The sequence below is a fragment of the Oncorhynchus kisutch genome, linkage group LG3 (assembly GCF_002021735.2).
Source record: "Oncorhynchus kisutch isolate 150728-3 linkage group LG3, Okis_V2, whole genome shotgun sequence".
NCBI classification, from domain to species: Eukaryota; Metazoa; Chordata; class Actinopteri; order Salmoniformes; family Salmonidae; genus Oncorhynchus; species Oncorhynchus kisutch.
Genome location: NC_034176.2, coordinates 22,506,527 through 22,527,160, shown reverse-complemented (window position 1 = coordinate 22,527,160; position 20,634 = coordinate 22,506,527). Strand labels below are relative to the sequence as shown.

Sequence of the window (20,634 nt, the reverse complement as noted above, 5' to 3'; positions counted from 1 at the left end):
GCTACATAGGGTAGTGCATATGGACCAGTACATCCCTGGGGCCAAGCTTCCTGCCATCCAGGACCTATAGACTAGGCGGTATCAAAGGAAGACCCCAAAAAATGGTCAAAGACTCCAGTCACTCAAGTCATAGACTGTTCTCTCTCCAACCGCACGACAAGCAGTACCGGAGCGCCAAAAGGCTCCTTAAAAGCTTCATCTTCCAAGCCATTAGACTGCTGAACAATTAATCAAATGGCCAGCCGGACTATTTACATTGACACCGACCCCTTTGTATTTACACTGCTGCTACTCACTGTTCATTTCTATGCATAGTCACTTTACCCCTACCTCCATGTACACATTACCTTGACTAACCTGTACCTCCGTACCGGTACTCCCTGTATATAGCGTCATTATTGTTATTTTATTGCACATTTTATAGTTTAGTTTATTTAGTAAATATTTTCTTAACTCTTTCTCAAACTGCATTGTTTTTTAAGGGCTTGTAAGTAAGCATTTCAAAGTAAGGTCTACACCGGTTGTATACGGCGCATGTGACAAATTTTGAAATGTGTCAAAAGGTTGCAAAGTTCAAGGGGGCCGAATACTTTCGCAAGGCACTGTATGTGCAGTGTGCACATACTGTATGTGCTAATGAGCATATTTCAGCCTAATGGGTATAGGTCAAGTCATTATCACTAAGACGAGCTCACAGCTCAGTAGCTTTTGTTTTGACTGATGAGCCCTGTGGCCAAGGATATATTCCCTGTTTGTTGTTGGTCCCCTGTGGATTTTATTTTGGTAAAGAGCACAGTGGGGACACAGTAAAATATAGCTTCTTACAGACGAGTGAATTAAAAAGTAGCAACTTCCTACCAACAGGATCTAGTGGTCTGGGAGCCAAGCAGATTCTTATTGCAATATAGTGGTGCTACAAAGAGGAGCTCATCCTTCCTATGCAAGATAACTGAAACAGTACATCTCATACTGTGCTACATCCACAGAGTACCTCATCCTCAACTACTTTCAAATCAAATTTTATTAGTCACATGCGCCGAATACAACCGGTGTAGAACTTACAGTGAAATGCTTACTCAAGAGCACCTAACCAACAGTGCAGATTAAAAAAATATGGATAAGAATAAGAGAAAAGTTGAGGTAGTATGTACATGTAGGTAGGGTTAATTAAAGTAATGGCAACAGAGAGTGGCAGTGATGGGGGGGGGGGGGGTTGCGTTGCAATACAAATAGTCTGGGTAGCCATTTGACTAGATGTTCAGGAGTCTTATGGCTTGGGGGTAGACGCTGTTTAGAAGCCTCTTGGTGCTCCGGTACCGCTTGCCGTGTGGTAGCAGAGAGAACAGTCTATGACTAGGATGGCTGGAGTCTTTGACCATTTTTAGGGCCTTCCTCTGACACCGCCGGGTATAGAGGTCCTGGGTGGCAGGAAGCTTGGCCCCGGTGATGTACTGGGCCGTTCGCACTACCCTCTGTAGTGCCCTGCGTTCAGCTGTAGAACCTTTTGAGGATCTGAGGACCCATGCCAAATCTTTTCATTTGATAGACCCTGTTTTGGTCTTTATGAAGAGAACTGTTGCACTATTAGAGACACTTTACAGATCAGAAGTATGCTCATCCTAGACCCGATCAGTTCATATGTCCTTGAGGAAATGTGAAGAAATCCCAGGCAGGCAGCTCTGATCCAGACGTCTGCAATCCTACTACATCCTGGTCCTTCCCCAGGTTCCAGGCTGGATCAGGTCAGTATGCTGTGTTCTGGAACCAGTAGGTTATAAATGTAATCCAAGCCCTCGGTTCCTGGCCATGCAATTAAATAGGCCTAAGTGAGAACAACACACAGACACACTGACAAAGTTCCAATAGCAAATGTGATAGAATGCCAAAGTTAAATATGAGTAGGACTATGACTGTAATACAGAAAGGCTGGATGGTCCATCAGTATATGAGAGAAATCCCCTAAAGCGTGAGGCTGGGGGGTCTGGGAGCCAGCTAATCTGTGTAAATCACAGTGCTTACCAGCTGGGAGAGAGCTGGCCTGGCCTAGGTTAGACCACTGCTACATTAGCTGGGTTAGCACTGTTGGCTCAGACTGTCTGAGCAGGATCATATTATGTGTAGTAGTATTATTGTGTGAGGGCAGGGCTAGCCCCATATGTCCCTGCCCTCAGAATAACCCCCTGGCCTAGTTGATCCTTTACCCACTTCTCACTTGATCTATACTGCAGGGTTCCCCAACTGGCTGCCTGCAAGTGATTTTTTTTTCAGCACTATTTTTAAAAATAAATCTATTGGAAGAGGAGTTCTACTGAGATATCAGCCTCTCTAATGGAAGAGGAGTTCTACTGAGATATCAGCCTCTCTAATGGAAGAGGAGTTCTACTGAGATATCAGCCTCTCTAATGGAAGAGGAGTTCTACTGAGATATCAGCCTCTCTAATGGAAGAGGAGTTCTACTGAGATATCAGCCTCTCTAATGGAAGAGGAGTTCTACTGAGATATCAGCCTCTCTAATGGAAGAGGAGTTCTACTGAGATATCAGCCTCTCTAATGGAAGAGGAGTTCTACTGAGATATCAGCCTCTCTAATGGAAGAGGAGTTCTACTGAGATATCAGCCTCTACTGGGAAAGGAGTTCTACTGAGATATCAGCCTCTCTAATGGAAGAGGAGTTCTACTGAGATATCAGCCTCTAATGGAAGAGGAGTTCTACTGAGATATCAGCCTCTACTGGGAAAGGAGTTCTGCTGATATCTCAGTAGAACTCCTCTTCCAGAGCAGAGATGAGACTTTTTTATTTTTTGTTGGACATAAGACATTAAAAACACCAGCAAATCAGCTCTAAGTGATTTCTAATTATGGAAATCTGTTCCAAAGTATAATTTTCCAAAATTATTCCCATGCATAATAGAGAGATATTGGATCCTATACAAATGTAAACATGGTTTGAAATGGTTATGTTTTAGTCAATATGTTTGGGCTTCTTGTGGTCAATTTGCAGACTAAAACTTATTTGTAATTCTGTTCCGGCCCCCTGACCATCTGCTCAAGAAAAAAAAATCGTCCTGCGGCTGAACCTAGTTGATGATCCCTGCTGTATTGATTCATTTTTTTGTGGTAAATGAGAGAATGAGGCAAAAGGTGGACATTTTTATTCTACATAGGGTTGCAAAGCTACTGGTAATTTACCAAATATACTGGAATCTTCTGTCATTTTGGTAAATAACAGTTAATCTATGGTAACTTTGGTATTGTATACTTGAATAACGTTTTAAAAGTTATTATTTTATATCTGTGTCCATATTGTTTCTAGTGGATAGACCATATGGTTCAAGAGAAAATAGCCTTATTGAAAAAAGCACCTAATCAACAACGGAATTATCTTCAATGAACTCTGCAACTCTTCCAACTGTTCACAACTGCCACCAGTTTGGTGCCAAAACATATTGACATAGTAAAATAAATAAAAAAGTGCCTTAAAAAAATGTTAAGGATATTTAACGTTGAAACCCTCATTTGGTACTCACTAAGTTTATGGTTTTTACTTAGGATAATGTTTCACAGCTTTGTCATTCTATTTATTATTTTCAAATCTTATTTGAGTATTTTATATATACTTTACATGTGATAAGGCCACACAGAGGGCCAGATAAAATTACAGACACCTGTGATAATTTGAGGTACTCAAAGGCCACTAGATGTCATCTGATAAAATAAAAACTTGAAAGTTACCAAAAGTCTGGTTTACAGGTAAACTTTTAAAGTTTAGTAATATACCCTCCCTTTGTAACCCTAATCCTACAATGTGAGTCCTATGTACTGTATATCCTTACATTCATGTATAAAACAGCAACATACATGTTGAATGTTCTGAATGTTTGTCATAGACTTACTTTGGCACAATAAAATATAAAGCTACAGGTTGTTGACCTGCTGTATATTAAATAAATATATATATATACAGTTGAAGTCGGAAGTTTACATACACTTAGGTTGGAGTCATTAAAACTCATTTTTCAACCACTCCACAAATGTCTTGTTAACAAACTATAGTTTTGGCAAGTCGGTTAGGACATCTACTTTGTGCATGACACAAGTCATTTTTCCAACAATTGTTTACAGACCGATTATTTAACTTAGAATTCATTGAATCACAATTCCAGTGGGTCAGAAGTTTACATACACTAAATTGACTGTGCCTTTAAACAGCTTGGAAAATTCCAGAAAATGATGTCATGGCTTTAGAAGCTTCTGATAGGCTAATTGACATAATTTGAGTCAATTGGAGGTGTATGTGGATGTATTTCAAGGCCTACCTTCAAACTCAGTGCCTCTTTGCTTGACATCATGGGAAAATCAAAAGAAATCAGTAACTGTATTTGACCCTCTTTCTCCCCAATTTCATGATATGCAACTGCAATCCAATTACAATCTTGTCTCAACGCTGCAACTCCCCAACGGGCTCAGGAGAGGCGTTGAGTCATGCGTCCTCCGAAACATGACACGCCAATCCGTACTTAACACCCGCTCGCTTAACCTGGAAGCCAGCAGCACCAATGTTTTGGAGGAAACACCGTTCAACTGACAATTGAAGTCAGTCTGCAGACGCATGGCCAGCCACAAGCAGTCGCCAGAGCATGATGAGCCAAGTAAAGCCCCCCTGCCAAACCCTCCCTTAACCCGGATGACACTAGGCCAATTGTGCGCCACCTTATGGGACTCCCGGTCACAACCAATTGTGACACAGCCTGAGATCAAACCCGGGTCTATAGTGACGCCTTAGACCACTGCGCCATTCGGGAGGCCCAACCTGCTGTATATTCTGACAGCTGATTCACTGCCACTAGGCATTAGAAACACACGGATTTCAAGGATGTTTACTCAGATTTCTGACCAGCCACATCTCTTTCAAGGTTTAAAGTAAAAAATATGACAGCTATTTTTACCATGTTCCTAAGCTACACACGCTGCCTCTCTCCAAGTCACACTCTTTCCCACAAACTGTAAGGCTGCATCTGGGGCATTGTGTTGTTTAGTTCAAGATATGAGAACCAACAGAGGTATGGCAGCCCCACTGTCTCTTCCTACAAAGGCCAGGGGTATGGTGGCCTGGCTGGCCAGGCTGCTGAACAAGACCAGGTGGATAATGACTCCGCATGATGGATCCGGTATATCATAAACACTAGCTATTTGGAGCAGTTCGAACTCTACAACTTCCTGTGTGACAAGATAAATGTACATTTCAGAACAGTATCTTTATGCACAACAGTGTCTGCTAAATCAGTTATTCAAACAGATTTGACTTCTAAACTACATCTTCCTGAATTTTTGCCAAAGATGCAGTATATATGGACTCAAAAATGTCAATTAATTCTGGCTTGGTAGCTAGTAGCTATAAATATCCTTTCAAATAGCTCTTTGTTGACTGTTGCTGGGTGCTGTCGTCCTCCATCAGCACCGGCCTGTACCCTACCTGCTCAAAGCTCTCTCCTGGCCCCTTACTCTAGGTCTGAATTTGTCCTGCTAGGTGACCTAAACTGGGACACGCTTAAACCACATGACCAAGTCCTAAAGCAATGGGACTCCCCAACTCTTCCTCAGATTATTACCAATCCCACAAGGTATGACTTCAAACACCCAGAAAAGGCTATTCTCCTCGATGTTATCCTCACAAATAATCCTGATCAGTCTGGTGTTTTCTGTAATGACCTTAGTGATCACTGTTTTACAGCCTGTGTTCGTAATGGGTGCTCAGTGAAACGACCTGTCCTAATTTGTCATAGACGCTTGATAAAAAAACTTTAATTAGCAAGTCTTCCTTCATGAAGTCGCCTCTGTAAAATGGTATAAAATCAGCTTGAGCCCCCTGTCAGACACTTGGACCTTCTTTTTTGATATTGTTAACAAACATGCCAACATAAAGAACATGAGAATTAAAAACAGGTTCAGCCCCTGGGGCGACCGTGATCTTGCAGAGTTTCTTCATCTCAAGAATTCCATTTGGAGAAAGGCTCGGCACTACCATACTCAGGATGACTGGCTCTCGTTCAGGCAAATGAGAAATAAGCGCACTCAGGCTATCCGGAAGGCCAAAGTTAGTTACTTTAATGAGCAGTTCTCTCTCTGTGGGTCTAACCCCAAGAAGTTCTGGAAAACAGTTAAAGACCTGGAGAATAAACCCTCCTCCTCACAGCTGCCCATGTCCCTTAATGTTGATGATGTGGTTGTTACTGACAAGAAGCACATGGCTGAGCTCTTTAAAATCACCACTTCATTAAGTCAGGATTAATATTTGACTCAGCCATGCCTCCTTGCCCGTCCAACATTTCCTCATCTCCCACCCCTTCTAATGTGACTATCTCCGATGCTTCTCCCTCTTTTCCCCCTGCCATGTTTCTCCCTGCAGGCAGTCACTGAGTCTGAGGTGCTAAAGGAGCTCCTTAAACTTGACCCCCAAAAAACATCTGGGTCAGATGGTTTAGACCCTTTCTTTTTTAAGGTTGCTGCCCTATGTCCATCCTCTCTGGAGAGGTTCCCATTGCTTGGACACCAGTCACAGTTCATCCAATATTTAAGGGGGAGATTAAGCTGATCCTAACTGTTATAGGCCTATTTCTATTTTGCCCTGTTTATCAAAAGTGATGGAAAAACTTGTCAATAATCAACTAACTGTCTTTCTAGATGTCTATACTATTCTCTCGGGTATGCAATCTGGTTTCTGCTCAGATTATGGATGCGTCACTGCAACCTTTAAGGTCCTCAATGATGTCAACGTTGCCCTTGATTCTAAGCAATATTGTGCTGCTTTTTTGATACGGCAGACCATTCCATTCTTGTGGGCCGGCTACGGAGTATTGGTGTCTATGAGAGTTCTTTGGCCTGGTTCGCTAACTACCGCTCTCAACAAGTGCAGGGTATAAAGTCAGAAACTCTGCCCTCTCAGTCACTGCCCGTCACCAAGGAAGTACCCCAAGGCTCGATCCTAGGCTCCACGCTCTTCTTAATTTACATCAAAAACATAGTGCAGGTAGTAGGAAGCTCTCTCATCCATTTATATGCAGATGATACAGTCTTATACTCAGCTGGCCCCTCCCTAGATTTTGTGTTAAATGCTCTACAACAAAGATTTCTTCGTGTCCAATAAGCTTTCTCTGCCCTTAACCTTGTTCTGAACACCTCCAAAACAAAGGTCATGTGGTTTGGTAAGAAGAATGCTCCTCTTTCCACAGGTGTGATTACTACCTCTGCGAGTTTAGAGCTTGAGGTAGTCACCTCATACAAGTACTTGGGAGTATGGCGAGACGGTGCGCTGTCCTTCTCTCAGCACATATCAAAGCTGCAGGCTTAAGTAACATCTAGACTTGGTTTCTTCTATCGTCATCGCTCTTCTTTCACCCCAGCTGCCAAACTAACCCTAATTCAGATGACCATCCTACCCATGCTAGATTACGGAGACATAATTTATAGATCGGCAGGTAAGGGTGCATTCGAGCGGCTAGATGTTCTTCACCATTCGACCATCAGATTTGCCACCAATGCTCCTTATAGGACACATCACTGCACTCTATAGTCCTCTAAACTGGTCATCTCGGTATACCTGTTGCAAGACCCACTGGTTGATGCTTATTTATAAAACTCTTTAGGCCTCACTCTCCCCTATCTGAGATATCTACTGCAGCCCTCATCCTCCACAAACAACATCCGTTCTGCCAGTCACATTCTGTTAAAGGTCCCCAAAGCACACACACATCGCTGGGTCGCTCCTCTTTTCAGTTCTCTGCAGCTAGCAAAAGGAACGAGCTGCAACAAACTCTCAAACTGGACAGTTTTATCTCAATCTCTTCATTCAAAGACTCAATCATGGGCACTCCTATTGACCATGTGTGGCTGCTAAGTATGATGTATTGTTGTCTCTACCTTCTTGCCCTTTGTGCTGTTGTCTGTGCCAAATAAAAATTTGTACCATGTTGTGCTGCTCCCATGTTGTTATGTTGCTGCCTTGCTATGTTGTTGTCTTGGGTCTCTCTTTATGTAGTGTTGTCTCTTGTTGTGTGATGTGTGTTTTGTCCAATAATTAATACAATAATTATATTGTATTATATATATTATATTTATTTTTAATCCCAGGCCCCCGTCCCCGCAGGAGGCCTTTTGGTAGGCAGTCATTGTAAATAAGAATTTGTTCTTAACTTCTTGGTGACAGGGGGACAGTATTGAGTAGCTTGGATGAATAAGGTGCCCAAAGTAAACTGCCTGCTACTCTGTCCCAGTTGCTAATATATGCATATTATTAGTAGTATTGGATAGAAAACACTCTGAAGTTTCTAAAACGGTTTGAATGATGTCTGAGTATAACAGAACTCATATGGCAGGAGAAAACCTGAGAAAAATCCAACCTGAGAAAAATCCAACCCGGAATTGGGAAATCTGAGGCTTGTAGTTTTTCAACTCTTTGCCATTCCAATATACTGTGTAAATGGGGTCATATTGCACTTCCTAAGGCTTCCACTAGATGTCAAGTCTTTATAACGTTGTTTCAGGCTTCTACAGTGAAGTGGGGGCGAATGAGAGGGGATTGAGCCAGGTGTCTGGCAGAGTGCCACAGGCTCTAAGGTGTGGTCACGAGAGAGTTGCTTTTCTACAGACATTGGAATTCTCTGGTTGGAACATTATTGAACATTCATGATAAAAACATCCTAAAGATTGATTCTATACTTAGTTTGACGAGTTTCTACGGGCTGTAATATAACTTTTTGAACTTTTCGTCCAACGTTCGGTTGAACCTGAATGCTCCTTTAACAAAAGAAGCTATTTGGACATAAATTATTAACTTTATCGAACAAATGCAACATTTATTGTGGAACTGGGATTCCTGTGAGTGCATTCCGATGAAGATCAAAGGTAAGTGAATATATAATGCTATTTCTGAATAATGTTGACTACACAATATGGCAGATATATTTTTGGCTGCTTTGTTGTCTGAACGCTGTACTCAGATTATTGCATGGTTTGCTTTTTCGGTAAAGCTTTTTTGAAATCTGACACAGCGGTTAAGGAGAAGTATATCTCTAATTCCATGTATAACACTTGTATTTTCATCAACATTTATGGTGAGTATTTCTGTGAATTGATGTGGCTCTCTGCACAATCACCGCATGTTTCAGAACTACTGAACGTAACGCGCCAATGTAAAATGAGATTTTTTTATATAAATATGCACTTTTTCACGAACAAAACATGTATTGTGTAACATGAAGTCCTATGAGTGTCATCTGATGAAGATCAAAGGTTAGTGATAAATTCTTATCTCTATTTGTGCTTTTTGTGACTCCTCTCTTTGGCTGGAAAAATGGCTGTGTTTTTCTGTGAGTTGGTGGTGACCTAACAATCGTTTGTGGTGCTTTCGCTGTAAAGCATTTTTTTTTTATCAGATACTGTGGCTGGATTAACGAGAATGTTATCTTTAAAATGGTGTAAAATACTTGTATGCTTGAGGAATTTTAATTATGAGATTTTAGTTGTTTTGAATTTGGCGCCCTGCACTTTCACTGGCTGTTGGCGAGGTGGGACGCTACCGTCCCACATATCCCAGAGAGGTTAACTGACTTGCCTAGTTAAATCAAATGAAAATAGGTGTCTAGTGTTTCATTCCCAGTGCCATTAGTGCCAATGGGAAGCGAGAGCTCTTACCTGTCACAGAGGTGGTTGACAGCTCCGTAGGAGTCACAGCCACAGGGTATGCAGCCGGTGGTGCCATTGGTGAAGTGTCCTTCCTCACAGTCCTCACAAAGCAGCCCAGTGTACCCTGACATGCAGAAACACTGACCTGTCTTCTTGTCACAGTCATCCACATCTAGAGCCCCCTCACTGCTGCAGTTACACAGAGACTCTGCAGGGACAGACAGCAAGAAAGAGGGGGAGACTGTTATATTACACCACCACTAGGATATTCTGTAAATACACACACACACAATGAGAGGCGCCAGATATCTGCATGACCGTGTAGACTCTGCTAAGTGGGCATGTATTATTTATTTGAGCTCAGGCATGATGAGCATAGAGTCTGACTGTTTCTCAGAGAGAGATGGAGGGGAAGGAGGAGGATGCAGTGGATGTGGTAGGATACAGACTGCTGTTGTTGGAGTATGAGATGACTGTTGTATCTCCCAGAAAAAACAGAGTAATGACATGCAGAGGAAATACCAGGCTGCCATTGGTGTGGTGTTGAGCACATGTGGGCTGTTCTTACAGGAGAGGAGACAGGTTGCTGTTATTCACACAGTCTAATTTCCAGGAATGATGTGGGAAGCAGGCAGGGCTGCTGCATACTGTAAACCATTATAAAATATTGTACATTGAAAGCTGAGAACAAAACAGAGGATTGTGGAAATGGTTAATTGTTGAATATGTGTCATATTATACACATGACTAGTGAAAATGAACAGTTGGACATTGATAGTGTGTTGACTAGGTTGCTTGTCCTTGCATGGTCCGTGTAGGAGATTGAAACTGTGAATGATGGGTTTGAAATAGAAGTGTCCCCTATGATCCAACAGGGTACTGTTTTACAAGCGGCACGGTTGGTGGTGCCACTGACTCGAGGTGCCAAAAGATTAAATATCAATCAAATCAAATCAACGGAAGGCACTTTCTTTACGTCATTTCCGGTCACAACTTGCAGGCTTGTTTTCGAGTTGCTGTGCGTTTTGTTGCTAACCTGTTTTGCTACCTGACAACTTTACGGTTTTCACTTTTTAATTACCGTTCATATATTTATTTATTTTTTCCTCAACTTTTTCACTCCGGACGCTTTATCTGGACACGATTCGTCAGGACCTCCAACAGCCGAAGCTAAGTAGTAACATTAACATGATGACTTCTAATTGCAGCCGCTGTACTCGGCTTACGGCGAGGATAGCTGTGCTGCAAGCCCAGCTTCAGACGCAATCGTTAGGCAAGGGTAATTTCAGTGTAGGAAAGGATGAAATAGCGTCTGTGGCACCAGTAAGTACAGATAGTAGTGTAAATCCCCTGGCACAGTCCCCGCAGCCGGACAACTTTCTCACGGTTTCTGGAAGGAAATGCTGTAGGAACGCTCAACCGGTGTCGCTCATTCAGCCGACAGAAACTTTCAACCGGTTTTCCCCATTAAGCAGCGGGTCGGAGTCAGAGGCCGATTCTTCTCTGGTCTCTACTCCTCCCGTTACGGGGTCTGAGACGCCGAAGCTTCCCACCATTAGCTCTGACAAATTGAAAACTCTAGTCATTGGCGACTCCACTACCCGCAGTATTAGACTTAAAGCGAATCATCCAGCGATCATACACTGTTTACCCGGGGGCAGGGCTACCGACGTTAAGGCTAATCTGAAGATGGTGCTGGCTAAAGCTAAAACTGGCGAGTGTAGAGAGTATAGAGATATTGTTATCCACGTCGGCACCAACGATGTTAGGATGAAACAGTCAGAAATCACTAAGCGCAACATAGCTTCTGCGTGCATATCAGCTAGAAAGATGTGTCGGCATCGAGTAATTGTCTCTGGCCCCCTCCCAGTTAGGGGGAGTGATGAGCTCTACAGCAGAGTCTCACAACTCAATCGCTGGTTGAAAACTGTTTTCTGCCCCTCCCAAAAGTTAGAATTTGTAGATAATTGGCCCTCTTTCTGGGACTCACCCACAAACAGGACCAAGCCTGACCTGCTGAGGAGTGACGGACTCCATCCTAGCTGGAGGGGTGCTCTCATCTTATCTACCAACATAGACAGGGCTCTAACTCCTCTAGCTCCACAATGAAATAGGGTGCAGGCCAGGCAGCAGGCTGTTAGCTAGCCTGCCAGCATAGTGGAGTCTGCCATTAGCACAGTCAGTGTAGTCAGCTCAGCTATCACCATTGAGACCGTGTCTGTGCCTCGACCTAGGTTGGGCAAAACTAAACATGGCGGTGTTCGCCTTAGCAATCTCACTAGGATAAAGACCACCTCCATTCCTGTCATTACTGAAAGAGATCATGATACCTCACATCTCAAAATAGGGCTACTTAATGTTAGATCCCTTACTTCAAAGGCAATTATAGTCAATGAACTAATCACTGATCATAATCTTGATGTGATTGGCCTGACTGAAACATGGCTTAAGCCTGATGAATTTACTGTTTTAAATGAGGCCTCACCTCCTGGCTACACTAGTGACCATATCCCCCGTGCATCCCGCAAAGGCGGAGGTGTTGCTAACATTTACGATAGCAAATTTCAATTTACAAAAAAAAAAATGACATTTTCGTCTTTTGAGCTTCTAGTCATGAAATCTATGCAGCCTACTCAATCACTTTTTATAGCTACTGTTTACAGGCCTCCTGGGCCATATACAGCGTTTCTCACTGAGTTCCCTGAATTCCTATCGGACCTTGTAGTCATAGCAGATAATATTCTAATCTTTGGTGACTTTAATATTCACATGGAAAAGTCCACAGACCCACTCCAAAAGGCTTTCAGAGCCATCATCGACTCAGTGGGTTTTGTCCAACATGTCTCTGGACCCACTCACTGTCACAGTCATACGCTGGACCTAGTTTTGTCCCATGGAATAAATGTGGTGGATCTTAATGTTTTTCCTCATAATCCTGGACTATCGGACCACCATTTTATTACGTTTGCAATTGCAACAAATAATCTGCTTAGACCCCAACCAAGGAACATCAAAAGTCGTGCTATAAATTCACAGACAACACAAAGATTCCTTGATGCCCTTCCAGACTCCCTCTGCCTACCCAAGGACGCCAGAGGACAAAAATCAGTTAACCACCTAACTGAGGATCTCAATCTAACCCTGCGCAATACCCTAGATGCAGTTGCACCCCTAAAAACAAAAAAAATGTCTCATAAGAAACTAGCTCCCTGGTACACAGAAAATACCCGAGCTCTGAAGCAAGCTTCCAGAAAATTGGAACGGAAATGGCGCCACACCAAACTGGAAGTCTTCCGACTAGCTTGGAAGGACGGTACCGTGCAGTACCGTAGAGCCCTTACTGCTGCTTGATCATCCTATTTTTCTAACTTAATTGAGGAAAATAAGAACAATCCGAAATTCCTTTTTAATACTGTCGCAAAGCTAACTAAAAAGCAGCATTCCCCAAGAGAGGATGACTTTCACTTTAGCAGTGATAAACTCATGAACTTCTTTGAGGAAAAGATTATGATTATTAGAAAGCAAATTACGGACTCCTCTTTAAACCTGCGTATTCCTCCAAACCTCAGTTGTCCTGAGTCTGCACAACTCTGCCAGGACCTAGGATCAAGAGAGACGCTCAAGTGTTTTAGTACTATATCTCTTGACACAATGATGAAAATAATCATGGCCTCTAAACCTTCAAGCTGCATACTGGACCCTATTCCAACTAAACTACTGAAAGAGCTGCTTCCTGTGCTTGGCCCTCCTATGTTGAACATAATAAACGGCTCTCTATCCACTGGATGTGTACCAAACTCACTAAAAGTGGCAGTAATAAAGCCTCTCTTGAAAAAGCCAAACCTTGACCCAGAAAATATAAAAAACTATCGGCCTATATCGAATCTTCCATTCCTCTCAAAAATTTTAGAGAAGGCTGTTGCGCAGCAACTCACTGCCTTCCTGAAGACAAACAATGTATACGAAATGCTTCAGTCTGGTTTTAGACCCCATCATAGCACTGAGACGGCACTTGTGAAGGTGGTAAATGACATTTTAATGGCATCGGACCGAGGCTCTGCATCTGTCCTCGTGCTCCTAGACCTTAGTGCTGCTTTTGATACCATCGATCACCACATTCTTTTGGAGAGATTGGAAACCCAAATTGGTCTACACGGACATGTTCTGGCCTGGTTTAGATCTTATCTGTCGGAAAGATATCAGTTTGTCTCTGTGAATGGTTTGTCCTCTGACAAATCAACTGTAAATTTCGGTGTTCCTCAAGGTTCCGTTTTAGGACCACTATTGTTTTCACTATATATTTTACCTCTTGGGGATGTTATTCGAAAACATAATGTAAACTTTCACTGCTATGCGGATGACACACAGCTGTACATTTCAATGAAACATGGTGAAGCCCCAAAATTGCCCTCGCTAGAAGCATGTGTTTCAGACATAAGGAAGTGGATGGCTGCAAACTTTCTACTATTAAACTCGGACAAAACAGAGATGCTTGTTCTAGGTCCCAAGAAACAAAGAGATCTTCTGTTGAATCTGACAATTAATCTTAATGGTTGTACAGTCGTCTCAAATAAAACTGTGAAGGACCTCGGCGTTACTCTGGACCCTGATCTCTCTTTTGAAGAACATATCAAGACTATTTCGAGGACAGCTTTTTTCCATCTACGTAACATTGCAAAAATCAGAAACTTTCTGTCCAAAAATGATGCAGAAAAATTAATCCATGCTTTTGTCACTTCTAGGTTAGACTACTGCAATGCTCTATTTTCCGGCTACCCGGATAAAGCACTAAATAAACTTCAGTTAGTGCTAAATACGGCTGCTAGAATCCTGACTAGAACCAAAAAATTTGATCATATTACTCCAGTGCTAGCCTCTCTACACTGGCTTCCTGTCAAAGCAAGGGCTGATTTCAAGGTTTTACTGCTAACCTACAAAGCATTACATGGGCTTGCTCCTACCTATCTCTCTGATTTGGTCCTGCCGTACATACCTATACGTACGCTACGGTCACAAGACGCAGGCCTCCTAATTGTCCCTAGAATTTCTAAGCAAACAGCTGGAGGCAAGGCTTTCTCCTATAGAGCTCCATTTTTATGGAACGGTCTGCCTACCCATGTCAGAGACGCAAACTCGGTCTCAACCTTTAAGTCTTTACTGAAGACTCATCTCTTCAGTGGGTCATATGATTGAGTGTAGTCTGGCCCAGGAGTGGGAAGGTGAACGGAAAGGCTCTGGAGCAACGAACCGCCCTTGCTGTCTCTGCCTGGCCGGTTCCCCTCTTTCCACTGGGATTCTCTGCCTCTAACCCTATTACAGGGGCTGAGTCACTGGCTTGCTGGGGCTCTCTCATGCCGTCCCTGGAGGGGGTGCGTCACCTGAGTGGGTTGATTCACTGTTGTGGTCATCCTGTCTGGGTTGGCGCCCCCCCCCCCCTTGGGTTGTGCCGTGGCGGAGATCTTTGTGGGCTATACTCAGCCTTGTCTCAGGATGGTAAGTTGGTGGTTGAAGATATCCCTCTAGTGGTGTGGGGGCTGTGCTTTGGCAAAGTGGGTGGGGTTATATCCTTCCTGTTTGGCCCTGTCCGGGGGTGTCCTCGGATGGGGCCACAGTGTCTCCTGACCCCTCCTGTCTCAGCCTCCAGTATTTATGCTGCAGTAGTTTATGTGTCGGGGGGCTGGGGTCAGTTTGTTATATCTGGAGTACTTCTCCTGTCCTATTCGGTGTCCTGTGTGAATCTAAGTGTGCGTTCTCTAATTCTCTCCTTCTCTCTTTCTTTCTCTCTCTCGGAGGACCTGAGCCCTAGGACCATGCCCCAGGACTACCTGACATGATGACTCCTTGCTGTCCCCAGTCCACCTGGCCATGCTGCTGTTCCAGTTTCAACTGACCTGAGCCCTAGGACCATGCCCCAGGACTACCTGACATGATGACTCCTTGCTGTCCCCAGTCTACCTGGCCATGCTGCTGCTCCAGTTTCAACTTCCACCTGACTGTGCTGCTGCTCTAGTTTCAACTGTTCTGCCTTATTATTATTCGACCATGCTGGTCATTTATGAACATTGAACATCTTGACCATGTTCTGTTATAATCTCCACCCGGCACAGCCAGAAGAGGACTGGCCACCCCACATAGCCTGGTTCCTCTCTAGGTTTCTTCCTAGGTATTGGCCTTTCTAGGGAGTTTTTCCTAGCCACCGTGCTTCTCCACCTGCATTGCTTGCTGTTTGGGGTTTTAGGCTGGGTTTCTGTACAGCACTTTGAGATATCAGCTGATGTACGAAGGGCTATATAAATAAATTTGATTTGATTTGATTTGAGTTCAATTGCAGTTTACAGCGGAACATCTGTAAACACCTTCAAACTTTCAGAACACTGTACTCTATTGTTGTGCCATCTTCTCAGACATCAGCTTGGCCATTCGAGACGACTTAATGTCATTTTCTGAAACAGTCGCCTCCTCCTCAGATTAGCCCTCCATCTCTGGCCACTGTTCCAGCTTTATGTAATAGGGAAAGGGCACGGTTATGCAAGCATGGAGAGCACTGTCAGCTTTCCGTTTGTTCACTGAAGTCATCTTCCCTGCACAACTGTCAGCCAAGATCACACCCAAGACTCTGAGATCTAGGGCCGTGCAGCTCCCTCTCTCTCTCACACACACAATTATAACCATGTTACACACAAATAAATAGCACTGAGCTACTGTAGGATCCATCACAAGTTACTCGTCACTTCCTATCTGGGCACAAAGCACGGAGGAAGAGAGGTTAACCTTGGAACCAAATTATGCAATAATAAGTACAGGTGCAAACCACATAGTATAAGAATGGAGGATCAAAAACCCATGTCATGTGTGTGCAGAGGAAATGTGCACATGACTGATGTCTGTGTTCAATTTCAAAGCAGCAGAAAATTGGTTTGAGGGGAAATGTAAAGCACAGTGAAAAAAGGAGATGAGGAAATGTAAGCACAGTGAAAAAAGGAGATGAGGAAATGTAAGCACAGTGAAAAAAGGAGATGAGGAAATGTAAGCACAGTGAAAAAAGGAGATGAGGAAATGTAAGCACAGTGAAAAAAGGAGATGAGGAAATGTAAGCACAGTGAAAAAAGGAGATGAGGAAATGTTAGCACAGTGAAAAAAGGAGATGAGGAAATGTTAGCACAGTGAAAAAAGGAGATGAGGAAATGTAAGCACAGTGAAAAAAGGAGATGAGGAAATGTAAGCACAGTGAAAAAAGGAGATGAGGAAATGTAAGCACAGTGAAAAAAGGAGATGAGGAAATGTAAGCACAGTGAAAAAAGGAGATGAGGAAATGTAAGCACAGTGAAAAAAGGAGATGAGGAAATGTAAGCACAGTGAAAAAAGGAGATGAGGAAATGTAAGCACAGTGAAAAAAGGAGATGAGGAAATGTAAGCACAGTGAAAAAAGGAGATGAGGAAATGTAAGCACAGTGAAAAAAGGAGATGAGGAAATGTAAGCACAGTGAAAAAAGGAGATGAGGAAATGTAAGCACAGTGAAAAAAGGAGATGAGGAAATAAATGTAAGCACAGTGAAAAAAGGAGATGAGGAAATGTAAGCACAGTGAAAAAAGGAGATGAGGAAATGTAAGCACAGTGAAAAAAGGAGATGAGGAAATGTAAGCACAGTGAAAAAAGGAGATGAGGAAATGTTAGCACAGTGAAAAAAGGAGATGAGGAAATGTTAGCACAGTGAAAAAAGGAGATGAGGAAATGTTAGCACAGTGAAAAAAGGAGATGAGGAAATGTAAGCACAGTGAAAAAAGGAGATGAGGAAATGTAAGCACAGTGAAAAAAGGAGATGAGGAAATGTAAGCACAGTGAAAAAAGGAGATGAGGAAATGTAAGCACAGTGAAAAAAGGAGATGAGGAAATGTAAGCACAGTGAAAAAAGGAGATGAGGAAATGTAAGCACAGTGAAAAAAGGAGATGAGGAAATGTAAGCACAGTGAAAAAAGGAGATGAGGAAATGTAAGCACAGTGAAAAAAGGAGATGAGGAAATGTAAGCACAGTGAAAAAAGGAGATGAGGAAATGTTAGCACAGTGAAAAAAGGAGATGAGGAAATGTTAGCACAGTGAAAAAAGGAGATGAGGAAATGTTAGCACAGTGAAAAAAGGAGATGAGGAAATGTAAGCACAGTGAAAAAAGGAGATGAGGAAATGTAAGCACAGTGAAAAAAGGAGATGAGGAAATGTAAGCACAGTGAAAAAAGGAGATGAGGAAATGTTAGCACAGTGAAAAAAGGAGATGAGGAAATGTTAGCACAGTGAAAAAAGGAGATGAGGAAATGTAAGCACAGTGAAAAAAGGAGATGAGGAAATGTAAGCACAGTGAAAAAAGGAGATGAGGAAATGTCCATCTTCCTCATAGCAATTAGTTCCATCAAAGTGAAGCAGTGTGGCTGCATGGTTCAAGTATGCAGACGGACACATGTGACAGAGATGATTCAAAACAACCTGCTGCTGTAAAATGACCTCTGTCTGAAGTTACACACCCTCCTATGACAGTGTTTATTCTACTAACAAAAAACATGGGAGGGTGGTACCACCTCTCCAACTGTAGGCTACTGTGCTTTAAACTCCAGAACATGTGGGAAGCATAGAATGTGATATTTTATCACCATGATTTTCATTGAATGATTGGGAGCGGTAAAAAGAAAGACATTACATGTCAACACACTAACAGTGACACAGCAGAAATGTGTTCCATCAGGAAGAGAATTTGTGTCAGTGAGGTGAGGCATTAACCCAGGTTGTTGATATTGTTATCAGAGTGACCTTTACCCGAAAACAACGGAGCCTCGACAAGGTTGTAGAATCGCTGACTAGTTAACTACCCCCAAATCGGACTGGTGGCTGCGCATAATTTCATAGTCCCCTGATACTCACCTGGGAGGCCATTTTATACAGTGACAAATAGCTATTTCACAAGTGTTGCCCACCCCAAACTCCACAAAGGCTCTGTCGGGACGTTTATCATCTGCGATGCATACGAATAGCGAAGCAGCGGAGGTGAGAGACAAGCCGCTGAACATATAGCAGTGCTGGCTCATTCATGTCTTGATCTGGTCATTTTGATTGGATGCGGAGTAGCACATTCCCCTATCCCTCTTCCGTGGTCTAAGGATGTTGAATAGACACAAAGGGATCAGACCACTATCCAAACGGACATGTGTTATTGTCTGCTTGTATGAAAAATACAATCTCATGGTTTTATGCGGACAAGGAGAAGTCTGGGAATGGATAACTAAAAACATTGCTTAAATGCCGTCCCCTCCTATCCAATCACCATAATATCTGACACACTTGTCACATAGCCTACCTCAGAATAAGGGCAACATCTCTGTGAGCACAAAACGTAGCCTATAGCCTATTCATATTGCGCAATTGGTAAATATTGAACTGGAATGTTGTAATTAATATGGATCATTCGGTTATTTGATAATTTTACAAGGAGACTGCCGTCCATGGTTTGAGGTCCATGATCTATTGTTTCTACAAGCTGTCAGTTTCTTAGCCCGCCTGTGCTCTGCGTCAAAAGCCATAATACCGACATTGTTTTGACTGGGCCTTTGGCCACATATGAATTGAGATTCTGCATCAAAAGGGCAATTTCTGCAAACCTAGGTGAATGTGTGAGGCGATTAATTAAAGTCCAGAGACTCAATCCGTTCATATATCAGTCTATTTATAATTACGTGTAACCAGGTGTGGCAGTCTAAGGATATTCTGTACAATACACAAGATCAAATGACAATTACATGCTTCTTAGAACATTATATATTTTATTATCACACCCAAGAGCAAACATAGGCTACTCACCTTGACCATTCTCGGAGGATGAAATCGATGCATCGATGTTATCTGAAGACCATGCATCATTAGACGTCCGCTGAGAAACCATGGAGACCATGTTCGTTTTTTCTGGAGGAAAAACTGATGCTTGCCCATCAGCAGATATTTTGCTTGAATTGGATGTTCTGGAGCTCAAAAACGTATTTTTTTTTCTAGTGTTGAAAATCATTTCTGTGCTTGGCCTTGGGGTTGTAGGGTCAGTTGTTGGTGGCTGAATGGTGGTTGCAGTTGGCGAGACAGGAGTCGTGGAGACCCGTATCGTTTTGCTGGCCACTCCGGTGAAACCAATAGTAGGGGACGGCGTGAGCCCATTTAGTTGGCCGAGCACAAACCTGCCCTCAGGTAAACGATTAGGCAATGTGGTGTAGAGCGGTTCCAAGCTCTCGGAGGCTGAGCGAGGCTTCCTGGAGATAGGCGAAGCATCGTAGGAGTTGACGCGAGGTGCAGCATCAGAAAATCCAATATACAAAATAAATAGCAAAGCCAGGGATATGTACATCATTAAGGTCGTTAACCTCATATTAAATTTCAGCTCTCCATGTAAAGCCCTACTTAGTAGGGTCTGTCTCAGACCTTTCCCTGAATGGACTAGCTCGCGTACTCGACTCCACCATTAACGTCCTCAGCGGCTATTCTCAGTGATTGTGAACCGAACTACCCGCAGTTTCTTGGCTTCACTTTCTGTTCAGCCTAGCACAGCGCAATGAAACGCTCTAAATTGTTACACTCTTCAGCCAATGAGGACATTGATGGGAGGTCTCGTGGTATATTAAGGTGCGTTTGTTTTCCTTTCGTGAAGGCATTTGATTGGTTCAATGCGTAGCCTAATCTGAGCGAGTGCACATTGAGTGCAATGAGAAGTCTGTTTTACTTTTCCTTATTAGTCCAAAAATAACATCATTGGATACACTTAAACAAATAATAATATTACATTCTAAGATTACATTACTTTTTGTTCCTAGGCTGCGAGCCTACATCAATTCGATTCTGGGACATTCGGCCTAGGCTAGGCTACTCAATAAATAACATAAATAACATGTATAAAAAGTGAGTGTAGGCCAAAAAAGTTCATTTAACCC

The 20,634-nt window shown here is 42.8% G+C and overlaps 1 protein-coding gene across 3 annotated transcripts in view; it reads right to left on the bottom strand.

The window, feature by feature from the left end:
* The window catches only part of LOC109877897 (multiple epidermal growth factor-like domains protein 9), a 45,613-nt gene extending 25,348 nt beyond the window's left edge, over nucleotides 1-20,265 (bottom strand). The window contains exons 1-2 of one of the 3 annotated variants that reach the window (XM_020470138.2): nucleotides 19,523-20,265; nucleotides 9,690-9,888 (exon numbers count right to left, since the gene is read on the bottom strand). In XM_020470138.2, coding sequence (XP_020325727.1) covers nucleotides 9,690-9,888; nucleotides 19,523-20,075 — 752 coding nt within the window. In that variant the 5' untranslated portion in view covers nucleotides 20,076-20,265. Of the gene's footprint in view, nucleotides 1-9,689; nucleotides 9,889-18,589; nucleotides 18,733-19,522 lie in introns of those variants that run through there. The other 2 variants (XM_020470132.2, XM_031819065.1) reach the window with 2 other exon arrangements.
* Nucleotides 20,266-20,634: the final 369 nt, after the last annotated feature.